Source organism: Scyliorhinus canicula, chromosome 16 (genome assembly GCF_902713615.1).
Source record: "Scyliorhinus canicula chromosome 16, sScyCan1.1, whole genome shotgun sequence".
Taxonomy (NCBI): domain Eukaryota; kingdom Metazoa; phylum Chordata; class Chondrichthyes; order Carcharhiniformes; family Scyliorhinidae; genus Scyliorhinus; species Scyliorhinus canicula.
In genome coordinates this window covers 115876427-115903553 of record NC_052161.1, presented here as the reverse complement: position 1 = coordinate 115903553, position 27127 = coordinate 115876427, and the positions used below count along the sequence as shown (strand labels likewise).

Sequence of the window (27127 nt, the reverse complement as noted above, 5' to 3'; positions counted from 1 at the left end):
AGTTTTCTATAGGCCACCTAATAGTTCTAGGGATGTAGAGGAAAGGATGGCGAAGATGATTCTGGAAAAGAGCGAAAGTAACAGGGTAGTTGTTATGGGAGACTTTAACTTTCCAAATATTGACTGGAAAAGATATAGTTCGAGTACATTAGATGGGTCATTCTTTGTACAATGTGTGCAGGAGGGTTTCCTGACACAATATGTTGACAGGCCAACAAGAGGCGAGGCCACATTGGATTTGGTTTTGGGTAATGAACCAGGCCAGGTGTTAGATCTGGAGGTAGGTGAGCACTTTGGAAACAGTGACCACAATTCGGTGACCTTTACGTTAGTGATGGAAAGGGATAAGTATACCCCGCAGGGCGAGAGTTATAGCTGGGGGAAGGGCAATTATGATGCCATTAGACATGACTTAGGATGTGTTGGTTGGAGAAGTAGGCTGCAAGGGTTGGGCACACTGGATATGTGGAGCTTGTTCAAGGAACAGCTATTGCATGTTCTTGATAAGTACGTACCAGTCAGGCAGGGAGGAAGGGGTCGAGCGAGGGAACCGTGGTTTACCAAAGAAGTGGAATCTCTTGTTAAGAGAAAGAAGGAGGCCTATGTGAAGATGAGGCGTGAAGTTTCAGTTGGGGCGCTTGATAGTTACAAGGAAGCGAGGAAGGATCTAAAGAGAGAGCTGAGATGAGCAAGGAGGGGACATGAGAAGTCTTTGGCAGGTAGGATCAAGGAAAACCCAAAAGCTTTCTATAGGTATGTCAGGAATAAAAGAATGACTAGGGTAAGAGTAGGGCCAGTCAAGGACAATGGTGGGAAGTTGTGTGTGGAGGCTGAGGAGATAAGCGAGATACTAAATGAATACTTTTCTTCAGTATTCACTCAAGAAAAAGATAATATTGTGGAGGAGAATGCTGAGACCCAGGCTATTAGAATATATGGCATTGAGGTGCGTAGGGAAGAAATGTTGGCAATTCTGGACAAGGTGAAAATAGATAAGTCCCCGGGGCCGGATGGGATTTATCCTAGGATTCTCTGGGAAGCCAGGGAAGAGATTGCTGAGCCTTTGGCTTTGATTTTTAGGTCATCATTGGCTACAGGAATAGTGCCAGAGGACTGGAGGATAGCAAATGTGGTCCCTTTGTTCAAGAAGGGGAGTAGAGATAACCCCGGTAACTATAGGCCGGTGAGCCTAACGTCTGTGGTGGGTAAAGTCTTGGAGAGGATTATAAAAGATACGATTTATAATCATCTAGATAGGAATAATATGATTAGGGACAGTCAGCATGGTTTTGTGAAGGGTAGGTCATGCCTCACAAACCTTATCGAGTTCTTTGAGAAGGTGACTGAACAGGTAGACGAGGGTAGAGCAGTTGATGTGGTGTATATGGATTTCAGTAAAGCGTTTGATAAGGTTCCCCACGGTCGGCTATTGCAGAAAATACGGAGGCTGGGGATTGAGGGTGATTTAGAGATGTGGATCAGAAATTGGCTAGTTGAAAGAAGACAGAGAGTGGTAGTTTTTTTTTATAAATTTAGATTACCCAATTATTTTTTCCAATTAAGGGGCAATTTTAGCATGGCCAATCCACCTACTCTGCACATTTTTGGGTTGTGGGGGCGAAACCCACGCAGACACGGGGAGAATGTGCAAACTCCACACGGACAGTGACCCAGAGCCGGGATCGAACCTGGGACCTCAGCGCCATGAAGCGGTTGTGCTAACCACTAGGCCACCGTGCTGCCCCAGAGAGTGGTAGTTGATGGGAAATGTTCAGAATGGAGTTCAGTTACGAGTGGCGTACCACAAGGATCTGTTCTGGGGCCGTTGCTGTTTGTCATTTTTATAAATGACCTAGAGGAGGGCGCAGAGGGATGGGTGAGTAAATTTGCAGACGACACTAAAGTCGGTGGAGTTGTAGACAGTGCGGAAGGATGTTGCAGGTTACAGAGGGACATAGATAAGCTGCAGAGCTGGGCTGAGAGGTGGCAAATGGAGTTTAATGTGGAGAAGTGTGAGGTGATTCACTTTGGAAAGAATAACAGAAATGCGGAATATTTGGCTAATGGTAAAATTCTTGGTAGTGTGGATGAGCAGAGGGATCTCGGTGTCCATGTACATAGATCCCTGAAAGTTGCCACCCAGGTTGATAGGGTTGTGAAGAAGGCCTATGGTGTGTTGGCCTTTATTGGTAGAGGGATTGAGTTCCGGAGCCATGAGGTCATGTTGCAGTTGTACAAAACTCTAGTACGGCCGCATTTGGAGTATTGCGTACAGTTCTGGTCGCCTCATTATAGGAAGGACGTGGAAGCTTTGGAACGGGTGCAGAGGAGATTTACCAGGATGTTGCCTGGTATGGAGGGAAAATCTTATGAGGAAAGGCTGATGGACTTGAGGTTGTTTTCGTTAGAGAGAAGAAGGTTAAGAGGTGACTTAATAGAGGCATACAAAATGATCAGAGGGTTAGATAGGGTGGACAGCGAGAGCCTTCTCCCGCGGATGGAGGTGGCTAGCACGAGGGGACATAGCCTTAAATTGAGGGGTAATAGATATAGGACAGAGGTCAGAGGTGGGTTTTTTACGCAAAGAGTGGTGAGGCCGTGGAATGCCCTACCTGCAACAGTAGTGAACACGCCAACATTGAGGGCATTTAAAAATTTATTGGATAAGCATATGGATGATAAGGGCATAGTGTAGGTTAGATGGCCTTTAGATTTTTTCCATGTCGGTGCAACATCGAGGGCCGAAGGGCCTGTACTGCGCTGTATCGTTCTATGTTCTATGTTCTATAACATCCGCAAATCCCTGCCAGACTTCCCTCAGTTTTGGACATGCCCAAAACATATGAACATGGTTGGCCGGGCTACCCCCACACCACCCACATCTGTCCTCCATCTCCTCGAAGAACCTACTCATCCGCGCTACTGTTATGTGGGCCCTGTGGACTACCTTGAACTGGTCAAGATGCCTTTTGAACGCCATTAATGTATCTGTTTCCGCAACCTCCCCTGGCAACGCATTCTAGGCACTCGCCACCCTCTGCGTAAAAAAACCTGCCTCGCACATCTCCTCTAAACTTTGCCCCACGGACCTTAAACCTATGCCCCCTGGTGACTGACCCCTCCACCCTGGGAAAGAGTGTCTATCCATGCCCCTCATAATCTTGTAGACCTCTATCAGATAACCCCTCAACCTCCGTCTTTCTAATGAAAACAGTTTGAGTCTATTCAGCCTCTCCACATAGCTAACACCCTGCAGACCAGGCAACATCCTGGTAAACCTCCTCTGCACCCTCTCCAAAGCATCCACCTCCTTCTGGTAGTGTGGCGACCAGAATTGTGTGCAATATTCCAAGTGCGGCCTTACCACGGTTCTATACAACTGCAGCATGACTTGCCAGTTTTTATTCTTTATGCCCCGTCCAATGAAGGCAAACATTCCGTATGCTTTCTTGACTACCTTTGCACCCCGTTTCCCTGGGTTTCTGTAGCTATGGCTCATCTTTCATTCTCACTCCACAGTATAAATATTTCCAACTTTCACTGATGCTGCCAGACCTGTTGAGATTTTCCAGCGTTTTGTTTTGGTTACGATGAACATGAGTATGATTAATTAGGCAAAAGAAACCCACTCTTTAATGCTAAGTCGCTGGTGGTCGCACACACCTCTCTGACTGTATCTTTATTGTGTCAGGTCTGAGAAGGAGGCCCTGGAGACTGCACTGTTCGACACCCAGCAGCAGCTAGCTGTGCTGGAAGCTCGGAAGGAGCAACTTGAAGGACAGAATCAGACTTTGCTGCTGGCTAAGGAGGCTCTCCAAGGTAAGACCACCATTACAGGAAGGAAATAGCGGAAGCACAATATAAACTAGGCTAATTAAATATAATCCGAGAACGGTTACAGGACAGAAGGAGGCCATTCAGCCCGGCATGGGGGGTCGTGAGTAATGTATAAAGATGAGTAACAGACTGTAGTAGGAGGAGAGTGTGAGTTTCCGACTCACTCCCAGGCTCAGGATGTTCACTCAATCCCCCTCAGCCAGTGAGAGAGTGGAGGGGATTACACGAAGATGTGTGTCGATAAAGGTGAGTGAGAACCCTGACACTGAGAGTGAGCCAGACATATGGATACCTTCTGCCCCCACGCACACTCCCCTCACATACACTCCCCTCACATACACTCGCCTCACGCATAGTCCCCTCACGTACACTTGCCTCACGCACACTCCCCTCACGCACACTCGCCCCACGTACACTCGCCTCACGCACACTACCCTCATGCACACTCTCCTCACGTACACTCGCCCCACGTACACTCGCCTCATGCACACTACCCTCATGCACACTCTCCTCACGTACACTCGCCTCATGCACACTCCCCTCATGCACACTCCCCTCACGCACACTCGCCCCACGTACACTCGCCTCACGCACACTACCCTCGCGCACACTCCCCTCGCGCATACTCGCCTCACGCACACTGCCCTCATGCACACTCTCCTCACGTACACTCCCCTCACGTACACTCGCCTCACGCACACTCGCCTCACGCACACTCCCCTCACGCACACTCGCCTCACGCACACTCCCCTTGCGCATACTTCCCTCACACACACTGCCCTCACACACACTCCCCTCACGCACACTTCCCTCACACACACTCGCCTCACACACACTGCCCTCATGCGCACTCCCCTAACGCACACTCGCCCCACGTACACTTGCCTCACGCACACTACCCTCGCGCACACTACCCTCACACACACTACCCTCGTGCACACTACCCTCGTGCACACTCCCCTCACACACACTTGCCCCACGTACACTTGCCTCACGCACACCCCCCTCACACACACTCCCCTCACGCACTCTCCCCTCACGCACTCTCCCCTCACGCACACTCCCCTCACGCACACTCCCCTCACGCACTCTCCCCTCACGCACTCTCCCCTCACGCACACTCCCCTCACGCACACTTCCCTCACACACACTCGCCTCACACACACTGCCCTCATGCGCACTCCCCTAACGCACACTCGCCCCACGTACACTTGCCTCACGCAAACTACCCTCGCGCACACTACCCTCACACACACTACCCTCGTGCACACTACCCTCGTGCACACTCCCCTCACACACACTACCCTCGTGCACACTACCCTCGTGCACACTCCCCTCACACACACTTGCCCCACGTACACTTGCCTCACGCACACCCCCCTCACACACACTCCCCTCACGCACTCTCCCCTCACGCACTCTCCCCTCACGCACACTCCCCTCACGCACACTCCCCTCACGCACTCTCCCCTCACGCACTCTCCCCTCACGCACACTCCCCTCACGCACACTCCCCTCACGCACACTCCCCTCGCGCACTCTTCCCTCGCGCACTCTTCCCTCGCGCACTCTTCCCTCACGCACACCCCCCTCACGCACACTCCCCTCACGCACACTCCCCTCACGCACACTCCCCTCACGCACATTCCCTCACACACACTCCCCTCACGCACACTGGAACGCAGGGTATAGGGCGTCAGAGTGGCAAGCGCTTCCCTATTACTAAACACAGAGCAGTGTATTCAGGGAAGAGGGGAAAGACCTGAGGCATTTTACCCGACTCACTGCTCCGTGTTTAGCTCTTGCCACTCTAATGCCCTATATCCTGCGTTCCAGTCTTGCTGGCTCCGACTCATTGCCACCAGCTCATGCCCCATAGCCCACACTCTCCACTAGGGGAGATGGTGGCTTGGTGATAGTAACACTGGGCGAGAAATCCAGACTTTGTGGACATGGGTTAAAATCTCGGCGCAGCTCCTGGTGGAATTTTAAGTTGATTTAGTAAAATCTGGAATGTGAAGCTGGTCTCAATGGTGGCCATGACAACTATCATTGCTTGTGGATGGGCAGCACGGTGGCCTAGTGGTTAGCACAACCGCCTCACGGCGCTGAGGTCCCAGGTTCGATCCCGGCTCTGGGTCACTGTCCGTGTGGAGTTTGCACATTCTCCCCGTGTCTGCGTGGGTTTCGCCCCCACAACCCAAAAATGTGCAGAGTAGGTGGATTGGCCATGCTAAATTGCCCCTTAATTGGAAAAAATAATTGGGTAATCTAAATTAAAAAAAAAAAAATCATTGCTTGTGGTAAAAACCCATCCGATTTACAAATTCCCTTTAGGGAAGGAAATCTGCCGTCCTTACCTGGTGTGACCTACATGTGACTCCAGATGCACAGCTATGTGGTTGAATCTTAACAGCCCGCAAGGGCAATTAGGGATGGGCAACAAATGCTGGCACAGCCAGTGATGACAACATCGTATGAGAGAACTTAAAAAAAAATTCCCACTGAGGTAACTGGATCAGTAGCTTCAGTATTGCTGAAAAGAGAGACATGTTGTTGTTGTTGTTCATCTTGTGTTCATCAGGATGCTGAGAATCCTAATGTGCTCTGTAGTGATTCTCGATTGATTCTGTTTGTGCCTTAGGAGCGAGTAACCGCTTGCAGAAGGATATGCAGGTCGAGTGGAGCAATGCAGAGCGAGACAAGGAGCTGCTCATGCAGAAACTTTCCCAAACTGAACGTGAAGCACACGTCTCTCTGAAAAACGAGCAGACGGCCCATGAGGAGGATGTGGATCGACTGCAGCGAGAGAAGGTAACAGGGAGGTCAGTGGTTGGGAGTATTGTGAGGCCTCCTGAGATCGGGAGGGTTGTCGATCGCCGCTGCCTGGTCCTGTGGCGGACCTGTCCAGCGTCTTCCCCCGGTCTCTCCAGGCAGAAACTAGAAAATGCTCAGACACAGACCAGGGCAACCTGTGGTTCCATCTGTTGTCTAATTCTGAGCTAGCCAGAGGTTAGCTGAGGCATTGTAATTAGCTGTGACCCATGGGCTGGTGGAGGAAGGTCATCCAGGGCTCCCCCTACTGATCAGCGGCAGCAGCTGCTGCTCGTACAAAGTGCATGTGGGGGAACTGCGGACGAGGACAGGGTTGTGCTTTGCTATGCTGCCTTCTACAGTCAAATAGCCTTCTGGCACCTCCAGCCCAGGCTCACACATGATGAATGACCGCTTAGGTGAAGCACCAGAGGTCAACCAATGCCATGGAATGTCACACACTGTGCCAATGTAAGGGGGCCCTGAGCTGAGAGGCTGTGTCTGTCTCACTGTTGCAGGAAACCTTGCGTTTGGGGCTGGAAGAGGAGCGTCAGGAGCTCATCCATCAGCTGAAGCAGGAGCGCGAGGAACTCAGCGCCCGGTTTGAAGCTGAGAGGGAAGAATTAAATGAAGAGATCACGGCCCTGCAGCAGGAGCGAGATGAGACTCTGTTGCTGGCTGAGAACGAGAGGCAGCAGGTATGGAAAAGAAGGCCCCACGCCTAAATCAATCAATCCACTCACACTCAAACCCACCCTCACCTCTTGGATTCTTTTCAATGTAAAGGGTTTGGGGTGGTCACTGGCAGTGGCCGTTTGGGATTCTCTCTGTCAGGGTGTAATGGTCTGCGGTTCCATTGCTCAATCCGGCCCTGGCTTTTTCTCTATGTTTATTATTTTTATCATCTTCTCACTGGAGCCAATCACTAACAACACAGGCTGTTGATGTCCCAGGAACTGGGGGAAATTGGCTATGGTTTCTCAGCGATTTCAACTTTTCAATTTGAACTCAAAATCAACGGCAGTGCAGGTTCGATTTGTCTGAAGCCTCATGTCATGGGTACGTGTTAAATATATTTTTTTATTCTTTCATGGGATGTGGGGGTCTCTGGCTGGGATAGCGTTTATTGCCCATCCCTATTTGCCCTTTAACTGGGTTGGTTGCTAGATCATTTCAGCAGGCAGTTCAGAGTCAACCGCATTGCTTTGTGGATTCTGGAGTCACATGTAGGCCAGACCGGGTAAGGATGGCAGATTTCCTTCCCTAAAGGGCATGAGCGAACCAGATGGGTTTTAAGGATGACCAATGATAATTTCGTGGTCACTATCACCGTGACTAGCTTTCAATTCCAGATTTATTCATTAAATTCCACTTAGGTGGGATTTGGACCCGTGTCCCCAGAGCATTCGCCTGGGTCCCTGGGTTACCCGGCCAGTGACATTACCACTAGGTGCCCAGGTGGGATGCCCAGATCTGCTCACAGTGACTCCCAAGTGGGGTCTAACCAGGGTTTTGTAAAGCTGCAGCATACTTTCTGCGTCCTTATACTCCAGCCCTCTTAAATATAAAGGGCATTAAGCATTGGCCTCCCAAATTGAAAGTCATTGTGTCCACTAGTCCTTGGCCTCGGGCTGATTTAATTGAGAGGCCCAGACTGAGTGGTGGCTGCTCCAGATTCATTCCTGCCACATAGTCCTAACCATTCAGTCCCTCTTGCAGATCTTGTCATTGAAGGAGTCGGAGAAGGCAATTCTCTCCGAGAAGCTGACCAACACACAGAGGGAACTTGGCACCGTGTCAATGGATATGGAGCAGCTGAGACGGGACACTGGCAGCCGTCATGAGCAGGACCGAGTGCGTATTGTCTTCTCCATCCGCTTGGCTGCTGAAAAGATAAACTTAATGCAGAAACGGAGCCTTTTGAGGACAGCAGAGCTAGTGATTTCATGCAGTGTTGAACTTAACTCAGAACCAGGCTCGGGATATCCGAGCTGAGATTAGTTGAGGGACTGAGGAGTGAATGTTACGAGTACAAAAGAAAACCACCATCTGTGGGGAGAGGACATTTTCACACATCCGTGCACACACACACACACACACAGATATACACACATAGATAGAGACACAGAAAGATAGAGGCACACACAGATACATACACACAAGGATAGATAGAGACACACACAGATGCATACACACAAGGATAGATAGAGACACACACAGATGCATACACACAAGGATAGATAGAGACACACTCAGATGCATACACACACACGCATACATAGAGACATACACAGATAGACACACACATAGATAGAGACACACATAGATACACACACGTAGATAGAGACACACACAGATACAGACACATATAGATAGAGACACACACAGGTACAGACACATATAGATAGAGACACACACAGATACACACACATAGAGACACACACAGATACATACACATATAGATAGAGACACACAAATACACACACACACACACATAGAGACACACAGATACACGCACATACGCATAGATAGAGACACACCCAGATACAGACACATATAGATAGAGATACACACACACACACACAGAAACAGAGACACAGACACACATAGATAGAGACACACACAGGTACGCACCCACATTAATAGATAAAGGCACACACAGGTACACACACAGATAGAAACACACACATACATAGAGGCCATACAGATACATACATATACATACATAGGTAGATACACACAGATACGTACACACATACATAGATAGAGACACAGACATACATAGATAGAGACACACACAGATACACACACACATGCATAGATAGAGACACACATACATACATTCATAAAAAGAGACACACAGATACATACACACAGATACAGACACACAGATATATACACACACATAGAGACACACACATACATACATAGACACACACAGATAGAGACACAGATACATACACACATAGATAGAGACATACACAGATAGAGACACACACATAGATAGATAGAGATAAACACACACACACATATAGATAGAGACATGCCCACAGATAGAGACACACACACACATACACACACACGTAGATCGAGATACACACACACAGCTAGAGACAAATAGATACAATTAGAGACACATGCAGATGCATATACACACACAGATAGAGAGACACACACATGCGCACACATACACAAGTCCAGACACACACACACAGGTACACACACACCCATGCACACAGGTCATGACACACATATATTTTTACTCACACGGGTAGCACGGTGGCACAGTGGTTAATGATAACCACTGTGCAGCAGTGATGCTGCCCCACAACCCAAAGATGTGCAGGGTAGGTGGATTGGCCATGCTAAATTGTTCCTTAATTGGAAAAAATTAATTGGATAGGGTACTCTAAATTTGTTTTTAAAAAAATATTCATCACACACACATGAACACTTTAACAGACAGACACAGGAACAAGCAGACAGATATGGACACCCACTCACAAACAAACTTAAGCTACGAGCAAGGAGCAGGAGTCGACCATTCAGCCCCTCAAACCCGCTCCGTCATTTAATAAGATCATGGCTGATCTGATGGTAACCTCAAATATGCATCCCCCCACACTCAATTACTTTTCACCCCCATGCTGTCCAAGAATCTATCCACAGCTGCCTTAAAAATATTCAAACATATAGAAAGGGACTTGCAGAATTTCTGTCAATGTATGAGGCAAAGCTACGCTGTTGAATATTACGAGTGAGGAGGTGCAGGTGGTGGTGGGTTAGTCTATTTTGAGCTCAGAAAGTGTGTGAAACTGCCGGAGTTTACTCATGCTTCATGTATGCTGGAGGAGTGGATTGTTCAATGTGTTTTCCATTTATCATTCTGTGTCTCTGGGAAGGCCACGTGTGGAATTCCTCATCTTTATCCTGTGCTTCGTCCTTTGCACTCAACCTGTGACCCATTCTGTCTTTCGCTTCCTGCAGAACCAAATTAATAATTTGACATCGGAGTTGAAGAATTTCCATGCCCGGTTTGAAGAAGCTGTCACTGCTCATGAGCAGGAGATGAAGACCCAGAGCGAGCAGGCCAAGGAGCTGTTGAAACAGCGTGAGGCTGCACTCCGCGAGGTTGGTATAATCAACCAGGGAAGGAGGGAAGGTGGTGGCACAGTGGTATTGTAGCTGGACTGGTCGTCCAGAGACCCGGGGATCTGGGTTCGAATCCCACTGCGGCAGGTGGTTGAATTTGAAATAGATGAAAATGTGGACTTATAAGTCCATGAAACCACTGTTGCATAAACCCATCTGGTTGACCCTACCTGGTGTGGCCGACATGTGATTCCAAATCCACAGCAATGTGATTAGCTCTCCAATGCCTCTGAAATGCCCCCCCCCCCACCACCCTGGTTGCTGCTGCTGCCGGCCTATTTCCCTACCTTTCCGCCAGGAAGTCCAGGAAAGGTTGCCACCGCCTAAAGAACCCTTGCACCGACCCTCTCAGGGCGAATTTCACCCTCTCCAACTTAATGAACCCCGCCATGTCATTGATCCAGGCCTCCACGCTTGGGGGCGTCGCATCCTTCCACTGAAGCAAAATCCTACGCCGGGCAACTAGGGACGCAAAGGCCAGAACACCGGCCTCTTTCGCCTCCTGCACTCCCGGCTCAGCTGCTACCCCAAATATCGCGAGTCCCCAGCCTGGCTCAACCCTGGATCCTACCACCCTCGACACTGTGCTTGCTACCCCCTTCCAAAAGTCCCCCAACGCTGGACATGTCCAGAACATGAGGGCATGGTTCGCTGGGCTCCCCGAGCACCTAGTACACCTATCCTCGCCCCCAAAGAACCTGCTCATCCTCGTCCCGATCATATGAGCCCTCTGCAGCACTTTGAACTGTATGAGGCTAAGCCTCGCACAAGAAGAGGAGGAATTCACTCTCTCCAGGGCATCCGCCCACGTCCCCTCCTCAATCTCCTCACCCAGCTCCTCTTCCCATTTACCCTTCAGCTCCTCAACCAAGGCCTCGTCTACCTCCTGCATTACGTGGTATACGTCCAAAATCCTCCCTCCTCCAACCCACACCCCGAGAGCACCCTGTCCCGTACCCCACGTGGGGGCAACAGTGGGAACTCCTCCACCTGCTTCCTGGCAAACGCCCTAACCTGCATGTACCTAAACATGTTCCCTGGGGGGAGCCCAAACTTCCCCTCTAACTCACCCAGGCTCACGAACCTCCCATCTACAAACAGGTCCCTCAACCTCCTCAATACCTACCCTGTGCCAGCCCAGAAATCCACCATCAATGCTCCCTGGAACAAACCGGTGGTTCCCCCGTATCAGGGACTCCATCAAGCTCCCCCCATGCCATCTCCATTGCCCCCAAATTTTGAGGGTAGCCGCCACCACCGGGCTCGTGGTATACCTCATTGGAGGGAGCGGCAACGGCGCCGTTACCAGCGCCTCCAGGCTCGTGCCCACACAGGATGCCATCTCCATCCTCTTCCATGCTGCCCCTTCCCCGTCCATTACCCACTTATGCACCACCGCTGCGTTGGCAGCCCAATAATACCCACAGAGGTTGGGCAGCGCCAAACCCCCCCCCTCCCCAATCCCTGCCCCGCTCCAAAAACACCCTTCTCACCCTCGGAGTCCCATGCGCCCATACAAATCCTGTAATACTCCTGTTAACTCTCCTAAAAACGGCCTTCGGGATAAGGATGGGAAGGCACTTAAACAGGAACAAAAACCTCAGGAGCACCGTCATCTTGACGGACTGCATTGGGAGACTAGTTAAGCAACAGCCTGATATAGTCATACTCACCGAATCATACCTGACAGATAATGTCCCAGCAGAGGTAGTGACACAGTGACATCCAGCCTTATAAATACTGTGATGACAAGAGCAGGTCAGGGGCTAGGAATCCTGCTCACCTTCTGACTCCCCAAAGCCTGTCCTTCTGCAAGGTACAAGCCAGGAGTGTGATGGAATACTCTCCACTCACCTCCAACAACATTCAAGAAGCTCGACACCATCCAGGACAAAGCTGCCCCGCTATGACTGGTAGCCTTTCACTCCCACCGCCACCGACGAACAGTGGCAAGTGCGTTCATTCACTGTCACTGGGTCAATGTTCCTGGAACACCCTCCCTAACAGCACAGTGGGTGTGCCTACACCACAGGGACAGCAGTGGTCACCGCCACCTTCTCAAGGGAAATAGCCAGCAATGCCTACATGCATCAAAAGAAAGGGGCATGAAAAGCAGGTAAGGCCCAACCTAGGCTCTCCTCATTGTGTCCTCACCACATAGAATGGCAGAATTTTACAAGACAAGATGGACCAATTGGCATATTGTGTTTGTCTGGCTCTGTGAAAGATTATTATTCCTTTGCTCGCCCCCATGACCTTTAATGAAGAAAACCTTTATATTTATACATTTTTAAATACTTTAATAGATTCTGAATCCAGCACTGTTAATGATGGGATGTTTGCATTCCATCAACATTCTGCCTAAAAAATGCTCTCCCTTCGCTTTTTAAAAAATTTATTTATGGCCTCTAATTACTTATTCGTCCACCAGTGGAAATAATTTTTCTAAATTTCCCCGATTCGAATCCTCTTAATTTTGAACCACTGCAGACAAATTTTCTTTTGATCTCTGATTTGATTCTCCATTATTGTTGTCAATCAGCCCTTTCTTTTCAAACTATCTTCTTCCCTGCTCTCCTCAAGGCTCTGACTCTTACAGTGGGAGCAGTGGCAGTCCCATTATCCAGACTCCAACCTTTCCACCGAGCAGCCATTCTGTTTTTTTCAGCTAAAGCAGGAGATATTCTTTTGCTAAAATATACTTTATTCATAAAATATCTGAAAGAGATAAAAATAATTGGGTACTCTAGTTTTTAAAAAAAATTTAGAGTACCCAATTCATTTTTTTTTTCCAATTAAGGGGCAATTTAACGTGGCCAATCCACCTACTCTGCACATCTTTGGGTTGTGGGGACAAAACCCACGTAAACACGGGGAGAATGTGCAAACTCCACACGATCAATGACACAGGGCTGGTTATCTCCCAGATCTATGACTTACTCTTGATCTAACCTTGGACCTCGGCGCCGTGAGGCAGCAATGCTAACTACTGCGCCACCGTGCCGTCCCTCTAGATTTTTTTTAAAGATGGAAGGATCTGACAGGGAGTGCCATTCTCACCCCAGCCAAGCTCGGTCTTGGTGCTTCTTTGAAGGTTCTGGTGATGAGGCATTCTGCCAAATAACTTTTGAGAGTCTGCTCAGGGAACCATCTGACAGTGCAGAAGGAGGCCAGTTGGCCTGTCAAGCCTGCACTGGCCCTCTGAAAGAGCACTCTACCTAGGCCTACTCCCCTGCCTTATCCTCATAACCCCGCTCATTGATCAAGGCCAGTCCACCTAACCTGCACATCTTCGGACAGGGGGAGGAAACCGGAGCACCCGGAGGAAACCCATGGAGACATGGGGATAAAGTACAAACTCCACACAGTCACCCAAGGCCGGAATTGAACCAGGGTCCCTGGCTCTGTATTGCAGTAGTGCTAACCCACTCTGCCGCTACTTCCTTTTCCCTCAGGGATTTGAGGACGTTTCGTGTAGACCAGTGTTCTTCAAACTTTTTTTCCAGGGACCCATTTTTACCAACCCGGCCAACCTTCGCGACCCACGCCGGCCGACCTTTGTGACCCACGCCGGCCGACCTGCGCGACCCACCATTTTCTCTGACCTTGTTTGCTGCTGACAAAAATGGAGGTAATGATTTTGGGTCCCTTTGGCCCTCGTACACGCTCCTCCAATGGGACCTGTTGGATGGAGGTGAAGCCTTCTGGTGTCGGAAAGTATGGAGTCTCCATCTGTCCAAAGTTCTGCATTTTCTTCCTGTAAAAGTTTATCAAATAAAACCCCCCCCCCCGAACTTGTAAAAAAAAAATGAATAAAATAAATGAAAAAAATAAAAATTACATGAATAAAATAAATAAATAAAATTAATAAAACCTCTTCGAACTTGTAAAACAAAAAGCTGTGACCGTTTAAAAAAAAAAGCGGCCGCACTGCGCATGCCTGCCCGATCATCGGCGGGCATGCGCATAGTTTTGCGCATGCGCGCCGATGATCTGGCACACATGCACAGTGCGGCCGCATTTTATTTACATGTTCGCGGCCATTTTGAAGGCTGCTTGCAGCCGGCATTCTTAACAGCCGGCTGTTGCGCGCAGATTTGCGCGATCGGGAGAGCCACGACGGTCGGCTCCACGACCCTCCCAACACCTGCCGTCGCGCCCCCGAGTTTGACAATGCCTGGTGTCGACCACTGCTTGATGGACTTGTGGTCAGCTGATAACTGCTCAGTGAACTAGGTAGGAATCAGAATTAAAGCCAACCCTGACCTTGCCCAATAGCTAAACCTCTCCACTTCGCAACTGCTGGATCATGATGAAGAGTGAGAGATCTGGCTGATTGTTTTCCACTCTCACGCCCAAGGGCACTGAGGCTAATTCTGTCCTTACTCAGATTAGTTCACTCAGTAGAAACTAGAGATTGCGCACATGACCCGCCTGCCAGCATCTCTTGGCTCCGCACCACACCATAAGTTGTAATTGGCCATGAGTCGCTGCTGCGCCCAATCAGCTAGTCCTGAATGTTCCCGGTTCTCACAACCACGGGACAGCAGGGGTAGGGGGACAGTGCAGTTGAGGCTCACCTCCTTTTCCCTCAGGTTTATAGTCTAACTGGCCCGTTGTGCCTGCACACTGGAGTAAACGCCAACTTTCTTTTGCAGGTGGAGGAGCTAAAGACGCAGCTTCGAGTGGCTGAAGATGCCCGTGATGGCATCCGGCGCGACCTAATCGAAGCTCACCGTAAGATCCGAGAGCAGCAGGAGACCCAGGAGGTGCAGCGCAAAGAGATTGTGGACCTGAAGCGTTCACTTACTGACGAAGTGAAGGAGAAGGAGGCTGTTCAACAATCCAACCAGGAGCTGAGATGCAACATCAAGAAAACGGAGAGCGAAAGGATCAGGTGCGGGGGCGGACGGGACCAAATGATCCTGCCGAGTTTGAATAAGAAGTGCAAATATATTTTCCTCCAGCTCCAGTTATCCCCTTACTCTCCCGAAGCTGTTGGCTCGTGCCTGGGATAGGGATGGCCCATGGATGCCATTGACTTCTGATAGCTCACCCAAGGTGACCGAGGGCTTCTGGTGTCACTGGAGCTTTATCCCAACAAGAGAAAGCACCTTCAGGAGAGGGGCGCAAACAATAATGGCGCTTCGGCTGCTGGAGCTGTTAATGAGGACCTTTTCCCACCGACTTCTTATAATCTGTTGTGTTTTCAGTTTGAAACGAGCTAATGAGGAGAAGGAACAGAGGTTGTCCGTGCTGGAGGAGGCAAAGGTGAACGGTGAGAAGGAGTCGGCCGATCTTCGAGCGAGTCTCCGAGAGGTCGAGAAGTCCCGTCTAGAAGCGCGACGTGAGCTTCAGGACTTGCGTCGACAGGTAGCAATTGTCAAGGGAGGTTCAACAAGGCGAATTTAGGAACTTTCGGGAATTTCTATGTGGAGACGTTTAATGGAGTTTTCAGGGGTCCTGCAAATCTCAGTATGAGAGAGCATTTAAAATGAGAAGAGTATGCATTGTTCCAGCTAACCAGCCACCTTCTCTAAGCATCATGGGCTGAGAGTGGTACCCACTTTGTTTTTTCCTTCTGAGAAGAAGTGGCCGAACTGAAGTTTCAGGATTGTGGAAGGAGTTGATAAAATTGACTAAGACAAATAGCTCAAAGATGGGGGAAAGTTTCAAAAACCACATGACAAAAGTAAAGACAAACGAGGACGTTCCGATTAAGAATATTGATGGAAATTTACACCCAAAGCATAATCGGAATGTGGAATAATTAACCAGAGAAGAATGTTGAAGCCTGTAGTATAAATAGATTCAAGACACATCTTGAGAGAGGGAAGGGATTAAGGGATATGATGTAATGTGGGTTGGTGTTGCTGATCTGTGGAACAGAGGCAACCTTGTTGGGTTTCAATGACTTTTTAGTTTTCTTAAAAGTCCTTCTACCATAGCCCACTGCCCACAATCCAGCCTGTGACACAAATATTTCCACACCCCCTGAGTCTCAGGCTACTTGTAATGTGGTCCTTCGCTGGTGGGTTCTCTGCTTGTTCAGGTTGAATTGTACACCACGCCATGTTAACCATTGCTTCAGTTGAATGCCAACTCGATGAACTGTTTACCTGAGCTAGGATTAAGTGCCATCATAATGCCCCATTGAGTCTCGCTTGGAATGGGCGACAGCTCAGTGCCCCGTTCAATCCCGCCTAGATTGAAGGCCAACTTGATGCCCTGTTAAACTGGGCCTCGTTGTTCCTCCCGCAGTTTATCTTAACATTTTGTCTGTCGTCCGGCAGAGGTACACCTGAGCCAGAGACCACTAAATTAACCTAGCTGCTTGGCAGCTGATACTTTTTTAGTCCTGATAAATTCAGATGAAGGGGCCTACAGTGGAGGACACCAGCACGTTTGAAAAGAGTAGACAAGAAGATAAGACAAATGGTTTACCGTGTTGAAAACTGACCAACGGAAGAACGGCATGCATTTCTCTCACACCATTCAGAAGTTCAGGACTTTCTGAAGCACTTTACAACCACAGAAGTCCCTTTGCTTTAGTGCAGTGAGGACCCTGCGCTCCATAACAACAGTGCTGTATCCCTTTACTGCAGTAAGACTTTGTTGTCCATTCCTGAGGGTTGTTGCGTTCCATCGCAGTCCTTTCATCCCAGCACTCGGATACGGTGAGGTAGCGTGTATTTTATTTCTATCCCTTTAACCATTCTCACTTTGATTCTGCAGGTGAAGATGTTGGATAGTGAAAACACAAAGAAGAGTAAGGAGGTTCTGGAGCTCCAGGCTCGCGTCACGCTGGAGGAGCAGCGAGAGGAGGAGAGCCGGCGCGAGTCATTTGAACTAAAACAGAAAATAGTGCAAATTGAATCCAGCCGCGAATCCGCTCGGAAAGAGGTGAAGAAATTATCTTAACCTTCAGCACTTACCAGGCTGTGACCCACATACAAAGCAGGGTGCAGTTTCCCCCAATCACTTGTGCGTCCAGGTGTTGCTCTGTGTTGCACTGAGCCGACTGGTTTGAAAAGATCCTGTGCCTGTGTGGATGGTTCTGGTTCCTGTGGGGCAGTCGCCGTGATTGGAACAGAGGTGGGAAATTGGGAAAAGGTTGCAAAACCGGTTACACTTTCCCTCTTTTCTGTCACTTTTCTTGCCATTTCTCCCAAAGGCACTTGCCTCCCTCGGGGACCAGGTCCTGTATCTACTGAAAGTGGCCAAAATCGCAGCCAAATCCAACCTATCTTCACCTGACATCCCAATTTGCATTTTCTAGCAGGGGGGGGTTTGGGGTCGGAACCTGGAATAACTTTAGCCCCCAAAGCTCAGGGTCGCCAAAGCCAATGAACTCACCAAGACTTCTTAGGCAGCACCTTCCAAACCCAATATCGGAAATACCTAGAAGGACAAGAGCAGCAGATACCTGGGAACACCACCACCAGAAAGTTCCCTTCCCAGTCACTCACCATCCTGACTTGGAAATATATCGCCGTTCCTTCACTGTCGCTGGGTTAAATTCCTGGAACTCCCTCCCTAACAGCACTGTGGATGTACCTACACCACGTGGACTGCAGCGGTTCAAGAAGGCAACTCGCCACCATGTTCTAAAGAGCAATTAAGGATGGGCAATAAATGCTGATCTAATCAGCGACGCCCACATCCTGCACAAGAAATGGATCTTAAAAAATAAACCTACTGAACCAGGTTGAAATGATAAAGAATAGAAAGAGGCCTTTTGGCCCATTGAGACTGTGCCAGCTCCTTGATGGAGGTGCCCAGTTAGTCGCTTTCCCCTGCTGTAAACCCTTTAATCCTCTTAATCCAATTTCCTTTCCAAAGTCGGTATTGGATCTGCTTCCAACACTGCGTCAGGCAGTACGTTCTAGATCAAACAACTCGCTGCAAGAAATAACTTCTCTCCATCTCTTCTTTGGTTCTTTGTTTAATTACCTTTAATTGGTGTCCTCGCGTTACGGACCCACGTGACAGTAGAAACAGTTATTCCCTATTTACACTGTCCAAACCACTCACTTGAGTTCATCCAGGGAATAATGGAATGGGAACAAGGATTTTCCTGAAATGTACGGTTCTGTCACTCACTAGATAAGCAAACTTATTCATCGGAGGAAGCCTCCAAACATGTTTGTTTGCTTACTGTTGATGCTATCTGGTTTATCAACTGCATTGCAACCAGAAACAAACTGACTGTTGTTGTGTTGTTGAGGTGCTGTGAATGGGCTTGGGGAGAATCAAGCAGGGTTTAGAAGCCTCGGAGGGTTTTCCTGTCACGCCAGCACTGGGATTTCCAGCAGGTGTCCTGTCGTTGCAGGTGACCAACCTTCAGCGCAAGATGGCAGAGGTCGAGCAGGAGTTCCGCATCCGGGAGAAAGAGCTGATGGGCAGTCTGGAGGAGGCCCAGGGAAACGGGAAGAAGCTTCTGGACAACGCGCGCAACCTGGAGCTGAAGCTGGAGAAAGCTCACTGTGAGATCCACGAGCTCTGCCTGAAGCTGAGCGCCGCTGAGGGCCGAGTAACCGGACTGGAGGCTGAGTTAGCACGGGTGGAGGGGATGAAACGGGACACGGAGTTCAAGCTGGGGAGTCTGCATTCTGCCCTCCGCCGCACTCTGGGAATCAGCCGGACTGGACGCACACAGAGTCCCGCCATCCGTGGACACAGCAGCTCACCCCACAGACCACAGTCTCCAACAAAAGGTAGGCACATATTTCAGAAAGGATTTCTGACACAGCTCCTGGGGTTTCAATACCCACAAACAGCAATGTGATAATGAGGAGTTGATCTGTATTTTGTGATGTTGGTTAAGGAATGTTTATTGTCCAGGATGCTGCGGCAAACTTCCCTGCTCTTTATCGAGCTCTTTTACAGCCACCTAAGAGGGCAGCCCTCAGTTTAACACCTCAGCCAAAAGATGGCACCTCCAACAGTGTAGCACTCCCTTAACCCTAGACTGGAGTGCCAGATTGAGTCAGGTACTCAAGCCTCTGGACTGGGAATTAAACCCACAACCTTCTGACTCCGAGGCAAGCGAACCACCCAGTGAACCATGACTGACGCCTGTTGTATCTTGTGTGAATTTTAGGTTTTGGCAGCACCTTCACTACCGCAGTGGACGGGGGCCATGGCAGCCCCATTCCTCAGACCGGGACCCCTGAACACAGCATCAGATCCCGCTCTGCGTCTCCTGAACACTCCTTCTCCCCGACTCGCAATGAGCAACTTGTGACCGACATTGACCCGGAAGTGGTTCGAGCAGCGCTGCGGGATTTCCTTCAGGAGCTGAGAGACACACAGAGGGACCGGGTAAGGATGGAAATTGGATCATCTTCGCTGGTACTGAGCGAGACCAAGGAGGAATAGAGGGGCCATGGATGGGGAGGTGGGATCTGTAAAATGGGTAGTGAGTGAGTGAGTTTGGTTAAGGATGGAATGGAACCAGTGTTTGATTAGAGGGACAGAGAAGGTTAAATAAAGATGGACAAGGATGATACCAGAATAGATAGATTATAGCTATCAAGAAAGACTGAAAAAAAAACTCAGGGCTCTATGCTGTAGAAAAGAGAAGGTTGAGCCAATAGAAGTTTTTTAAATTATGAAGAGATTTGATAGGGTAGATACAGAGATATCTAGGGAGGTCAGAAACTAGAGGACGCAATATAAGTTAATCACTAATAAATCCAATAAGAACAAGAGACAAGTACATACCTCATTACAGTGCATACCTCTACCACGCTGTGTTGACTCAACATTATTACAATTATGCAGCTCTTCCTTGAGGCTTTCCTCTGCCTGATTGATACCTTGTCACTGTAATGCCACAAAAATAAATCTTTTTACGATCTTCCATCTCACCGAGGAGGCATCAGGCCAATCCACCTCCAACAACCTGCTCCGAAAACTCTGCTCACATTTTCACTGCTGTGACAAATTGCACCACTGCAGCTGAGACTATCCACAGCATTCTAAAATAATGAACAACATTCTAAATTAAAATAACCAACAACATTCTCAATTTTAAAATAAGTCAAGTCACCCTAACTCCCAAGGTTAACAGATCCTTTAATAAATAAATTCCAAGATCCGGATCCAGATCCGCATCTTCGCTCAAGGGCAACATATTGGCACAGTGGTTAGCACTGCTGTCTCACAGCGCCAGGGACCCAGGTTCAATTCTGACCTTGGGTGACTGTCTGTGTAGAGTTTGCACTTTCTTCACCATGTCTGCGTGGGTTTCCTCCGGGAGCTCCGATTTCCTCCCACAGTCCAAAGATGTGCAGTTTAGTGTTTTGGTGGATTGGTCATGATAAATTGCCCCTTAGTGTCCAAAAGGTTGGGTGGTGTTACAGGGATGGGACGATGGCGTGGTCCATGGTACGGTGCTCTTTTGAAGGGTTGGTGCAGACTCGATGGGCCAAATGACCTCCTTCCGCACTCTGGGGATGTAATGGCAATCTCAATGTAATGGGGAAAGCATTTTTGTTTATATTCGGAGTCAGAGGTCAGCTAGAGAAGACCATAGCAGAGTGACCGAGGATATAAGAATGCTGACAAGGGCACGGTTAAAGAATATTACAGATGCTCAGTATCTATATAGTTAGCTGTGAGCGGGCTAGGCCCTGTAAAGCAGGTTCGATTGGATTGTATTGGATTTGTTTATTGTCACGTGTACCGAGGTACAGTAAAAAGTATTTTTCTGCGAGCAGCTCAACAGATCATTAAGTACATGGGAAGAAAAGGGAATAAAATAAAATACATAATAGGGTAACACAAGATATACAATGTAACTACATAAGCACTGGCATCAGATGAAGCATACAGGGTGTATTTTAATGAGGTCAGTCCATACGAGGGTCATTTAGGAGTCTGGTGACAGCGGGGAAGAAGTTGTTTTTGAGTCTGTTTGTGCGTGTTCTCAGACTTCTGTATCTCCTGCCCGATGGAAGAAGTTGGAAGAGTGAGTAAGCTGGGTGGGAGGGATCTTTGACTATGCTGCCCGCTTTCTCCAGGCAGCGGGAGGTGTAGATGGAGTCAACGGATGGGATGCAGGTTAGTGTGATGGACTGGGCGGTATTCACGACTCTCTGACTTTCTTGCGGTCCTGGGCCGAGCAGTTGCCATACCAGGCATACCAGGTAAAACAGAATCTAAGCTGAGTTGCTCAGACATCTCCAGAGAAACAGTACAAACTAAATTAAAGGGGCTAGAGGTGGACAAGTACAGGATTGTCTAATTTTGCCTAAGGCACTGAAATAAATGGTTGTTGGAAGTAAATAATTTTAGTAATAAATATTTTTAATATTTTGCAGAGTACCACAGTAGAGCTGGGTAATTAAAGAGAAGTACATTTTTAAAAGGACTTAAAACAGGATTAGTCAGCTCCTGACCTCATTACAGCCTTGGTTCAAACATGGACCAGAGGTGAGGTGAGAGTGGCTGCCCTTGACATCAAGGCAGCATTTGGCCGAGTGTGACATTCCAAAACTGGATTCAGTGGGAATCAGAGGGAAAACACTTCACTGGTTGGAGTCATATCTGGCACAAAGGAAGGTGGTTGTGGTTGTTGGGGTCAGTCATCTCAGTCCTGGGACATTGCTGCAGGAGTCCTTCAGGGCAGTGTCCTAGGCCCAACCCTCTTCAGCTGCTTCATCAATGATCTTCTTTCTGACATAAGGTCAGAGGTGGGGGATTTTAGCTGATGATTGCACAATGTTCAGTATCATTCACAACTCCTCAGATACTGAAGCAGTCCACGTGCAAATGCAGCAAGGCCTGGACAATATCCAGTCTTGGGCTGACAAGTGGCAAGTAACATTCAAGCCACACAAGTGTCAGGCAATGACCACCTATGACCATCTCCAATGAGAGAGAGTCAAACCATTGCCCCTTGACACACAATGGCATTACCATCACTGAATCTCCCGATATCAGCAGCCTGGGGGTTACCATTGAGCAGAAACTGAACTGGACTAGCCATATAAATACTGTGGTTACCAGGGCAGTGGCGAGGAATCATGTGGCAAGTAACTCCCCTCCTTACTCCCCAAAGCCTATCCACCATCCACAAGGTACAAGTCAGGAATGTGATGGAATACTCTCCACTTGCCTGGATGAGTGCAGCTCCAACAACACTCAAGAAGCTCAACACCATCCAGGACAAAGCAGCCCGCTTGACTGGCACCCCTTCCACAAACATTCATCCCCTCTACCACCGATGAACAGTAGCAGCCGTGTGCACCATCTACAAGATGAACTGCAGTAACCTACCAAGGTTCCTTAGGCAGCACCTTCCAAACCCACAACCGCTACCATCTAGAAGGATAAGGTCAGCAGATGCATGGGAACATCACCACTTGGAAGTTCCCCTCCAAGTCACTCGCCATCCTGATTTGGAGCTGTATCACCATTTCTTCACTGTTGCTGGGTCAAAATCCTGGAACTCCCTCCCTAACAGCACTGTGGGTGTACCTACACCTCAGGCTGCAGCGGTTCAAGAAGGCAGCTCACCACCACCTTCTCACGGCCAATTATGGATATGCAACAAGTTCTGGCCTAGCCAGGGAAGCCCACGTCCTGTAAAGATTAATTTAAAAACATATTCTGCCATTTTATAGAGCTTTAACATCTGTAGTGGAAAAACTGGGGCAAAACCTCATGAGGGAGTTATTAATGATAGCTAGAATTCTGGCTTGACAGGGATTGGATTTGTTTATTGTCACGTGTACCGAGGTACAGTGAAACGTATTGTTCTGCGTACAGTTCAGACAGATCATTCCGTACATGAAAAGGAAATACATGGGGGAAACATAAAATACACAATGTAAATACATAGATAAGGCCTCGGGTGAAGCATACAGGAGTGTAGTACTACTCAGTAGAAAAGATGTATGAAGAGATCAGATCAGTCCATAAGAGGGTCATTAGGAGTCTGGTGACAGCGGGGAAGAAGCTGATTTTGAATCTGTTAGTGTGTGTTCTCAGACTTTTATATCTCCTGCCCGATGGAAGAAGTTGGAAGAGTGAGTAAGCCGGGTGGGAGGGGCCTTTGATTATGCTGCCCACTTTCCCAAGGCAGCGCAAGGTGTAGACAGAGTCAATGGATGGGAGGCGGGTTCATGAGATGGACTGGGCATTGTTCACGACTCTCTGAAGTTTCTTGCGGTCATGGGCTGAGAAATTGCTGTACCAGGCTGTGATGCAGCCCGATAGGATGCTTTCTATGGTGCAGCTGTAAAAGTTGGTAAGAGTCAATGTGGACATATTCAGTGCAGCTTCAGTGAACAGTGGTCAGGTTTGACAACCTGATCCAGTTATTTGACATGACTAAAATGGTGGAATGGGCAATTCCATAGCTGACATCTACTTGATTTCCAAAACACTTTCAATATAATGCCACAAGGCACTTTTAAGCACATTTAATATGCTTAAATTAAATCCCATGCTGTCAAGGGTCATGTTGACCTTCATAGGGATTTTTGAGTGTAGGAATAGAGATGTTGTACTGCAATTGTATAGGGCATTGGTGAGGCCACACCTGGACTATTGTGTTCAGTTTTGGTGAGATCAGAGGAAGGATGTTCTTGCTATGGAGGGAGACAGCGAAGGTTTACCAGGTTGATTCCTGGGATGGCGGGACTGTCATATGAGGAGAGACTAAGACGGTTAGGATTATATTTATTGGGGTTTAGAAGAGTGAGAGGGAATCTCCTAGAAATGTATAAAATTCAAACAGGGTTAGACCGGGTAGATTCAGAAAGAATGTTCCCGATGGTGCAGGAGTCCAGAACTAGTGGTCCTAATTTGACAATAAGGGTAAACCTTTTAGGACTGAGGTGAGGAGAAATGTCTTCACCCAGAGAGTGGTGAATCTGTGGAATTCACTACTCGGAATGTGGCGACTAGGAGCTTTTCACAGTAACTTCATACTTGTGACAATAAAAGGTTATTACTATTATTACAAAAAGTAGTTGAGGCCAGAATGTTGTGTGATTTCAAGAAGGAATTAGAGAGAGCTCTTGGGGCTAAAGGGATCAAGGGAATTGGGGGGAAGGCGGGATCAGGGTCTTGAACTTGATGGTCAGCCATGACAATAATGAATCGTGGAACAGGCTCAAAGGGCTGAATGGCTTCCTCCTGCTTCTGTTTTCTATGAATGTTTTTATATATACTGTGAGATTCATTGCAAGTTGACTAAAGGACCATATGGGAAGATTGATTTCAAATGGGGCTCCATCCCAATGACCAGTGATGATGGTGGAGGAGATATTTCATCATTTACCCTTTGGTTACTTTGCCTGCTGAGCCAATGTGTTATATTGCAAAGGGTTCCATCATCTGGTGCAATTCCTCTTTGTTCAGATTATGAGGGAATTAGAGAGTCAGTCACAATCCGCTCAGGGAGGCAGCTTCTGGGAGGTGGCGTTGACCTGCCTAACAGCAGTGGGTAGCTGCAGGTACCCACTTAAGTCACTCAAGGTGCCAATTGAGGGCACTCCAAAGGCCGTCAGGATTTTTGGGATGGTGGACAGGCCCCCTCAGGAAATTCGGCATGTCCACATTGACTCTGACCAATTTTTACAGATGCACCATAGAAAGCATCCTATTGGGCTGCATCACAGCCTGGGTATGGCAACTGCTCGGCCCAAGACCTAAGAAACTGCAAAGAGTCATGAACACACCCAGTCCATCACGCGAACCCGCCTCCCATCCATTAACTCTGCCTACATCTCCCGCTTCCTCGGGAAAGCGGGCAGCATAATCAAAGCCCCTCTCACCCGGGTTATTCTCTCTTCCAACCTCTTCCATCGGTCAGAAGATACAAAAGTCTGAGACACGCACTAACAGATTCAGAAACAGCTGTTACCAGACTCCTGAATGACCCTCTTATGGTCTGAACTGATCTCTCCACACATCCTCTCTGCTGAGTAGTACTACACCCCATATGCTTCACCCGATGTCTGTGTATTCACATTGTGCATTTATCGTACGTCCTATGTTTTTCCGGTGTGAGCTGGAAGGAAGGTCACCTCCCTTCTGAATCGGCAGGGCAGGGTAGATGCTGAGAGGGTGTTACCCCTCCTGGGGACATTTAGAACTGGGTGCACAGTTTAAAAATCAACGGTCTTCCTTTATTAGAGATGAGGAGGAACTTCTTCTCTCAGAGGGTTGCTTGTGTTTGGAATTATTTTCCCCAGAGAGTAGTGGAAGCTGAGTCATTAAATATATTCAAGGCTGAGATAGATTTTTGATCTAAAAGGGAATTAAGGATTCGGGTGGGAGAAGGGGCGGGCAGGCAGGAAAATGGAGTTAAAGCCACAATCTAATTGGCCATGATCTTACTGAATGGCGGAGCAAGCTCAAGGGGCTGAATGGCCTTTTTCTGAACATGTTCTTCTGAAGAGCAATACCAACACAGACCTGGGAGCTGACCACTAACTTGCTCTCAGCCAGTGAGTGCTAACTGGGGGGGAATTGCTGCCTCCACTCATTCCCAAGTATAAACAAACCTGGACAACTAGACTTTAACAATCACCAGAACCAGAAAGCTGCTTGTGCATCTCTGAATGTGGCTCGCCCTATGCACTTTGTGTTTGTCGAAATACAGTAATGCCAAATCAGCTATCCTCTGTCCCACTGTTAATTATCGAAGGTCTCGGCGGACATCCCCAAAACTACACAATCCAGTTGAAACCCAGAGATCCAGTCACCCTTGGGGCAAAATCGGGATAAATGGAATTGTGTGGAAATCATTCTGACATGAGCACGACAGCGCCTATACTTCCTCAGGAAATTCGGCATGTCCACATTGACTCTAACCAATTTTTATAGATGCACCACAGAAAGCATCCTGTTGGGCTGCATCACAGCCTGGTATGGCAACTGCTCGGCCCAAGACCTAAGAAACTGCAAAGAGTCATGAACACACCCAGTCCATCATGCGAACCCGCCTCCCATCCATTAACTCTGCCTACATCTCCCGCTTACTCGGGAAAGCGGGCAGCATAATCAAAGCCCCTCTCACCCGGGTTATTCTCTCTTCCAACCTCTTCCAGAAGATACAAAAGTCTGAGACACGCACTAACAGATTCAGAAACAGCTGTTACCAGACTCCTGAATGACTCTCTTATGGTCTGAACTGATCTCTCCACACATCCTCTCTGCTGAGTAGTACTACACCCCATATGCTTCACCCGATGTCTGCGTATTCACATTGTGTATTTATCGTACGTCCTATGTTTTTCGTGTAGAGAACGATCTGCCTGGACTGTAACAATACTTTTCACTGTACCTCAGTGACAATAAATCT

At 48.4% G+C, this 27127-nt stretch overlaps 1 protein-coding gene across 8 annotated transcripts in view; it reads left to right on the top strand.

Moving 5' to 3' along the window:
* The window catches only part of LOC119950617 (rootletin-like), a 136616-nt gene that overhangs the window by 63743 nt on the left and 45746 nt on the right, over window positions 1–27127 (top strand). For all 8 annotated transcript variants that reach the window (XM_038773206.1, XM_038773210.1, XM_038773209.1 and 5 more), the window contains exons 19-28: window positions 3692–3819; window positions 6482–6651; window positions 7170–7349; window positions 8371–8505; window positions 10639–10782; window positions 15462–15700; window positions 16017–16176; window positions 17539–17706; window positions 19136–19520; window positions 19907–20127. In XM_038773206.1, coding sequence (XP_038629134.1) covers window positions 3692–3819; window positions 6482–6651; window positions 7170–7349; window positions 8371–8505; window positions 10639–10782; window positions 15462–15700; window positions 16017–16176; window positions 17539–17706; window positions 19136–19520; window positions 19907–20127 — 1930 coding nt within the window. The remainder of the gene's footprint in view (window positions 1–3691; window positions 3820–6481; window positions 6652–7169; window positions 7350–8370; window positions 8506–10638; window positions 10783–15461; window positions 15701–16016; window positions 16177–17538; window positions 17707–19135; window positions 19521–19906; window positions 20128–27127) is intronic.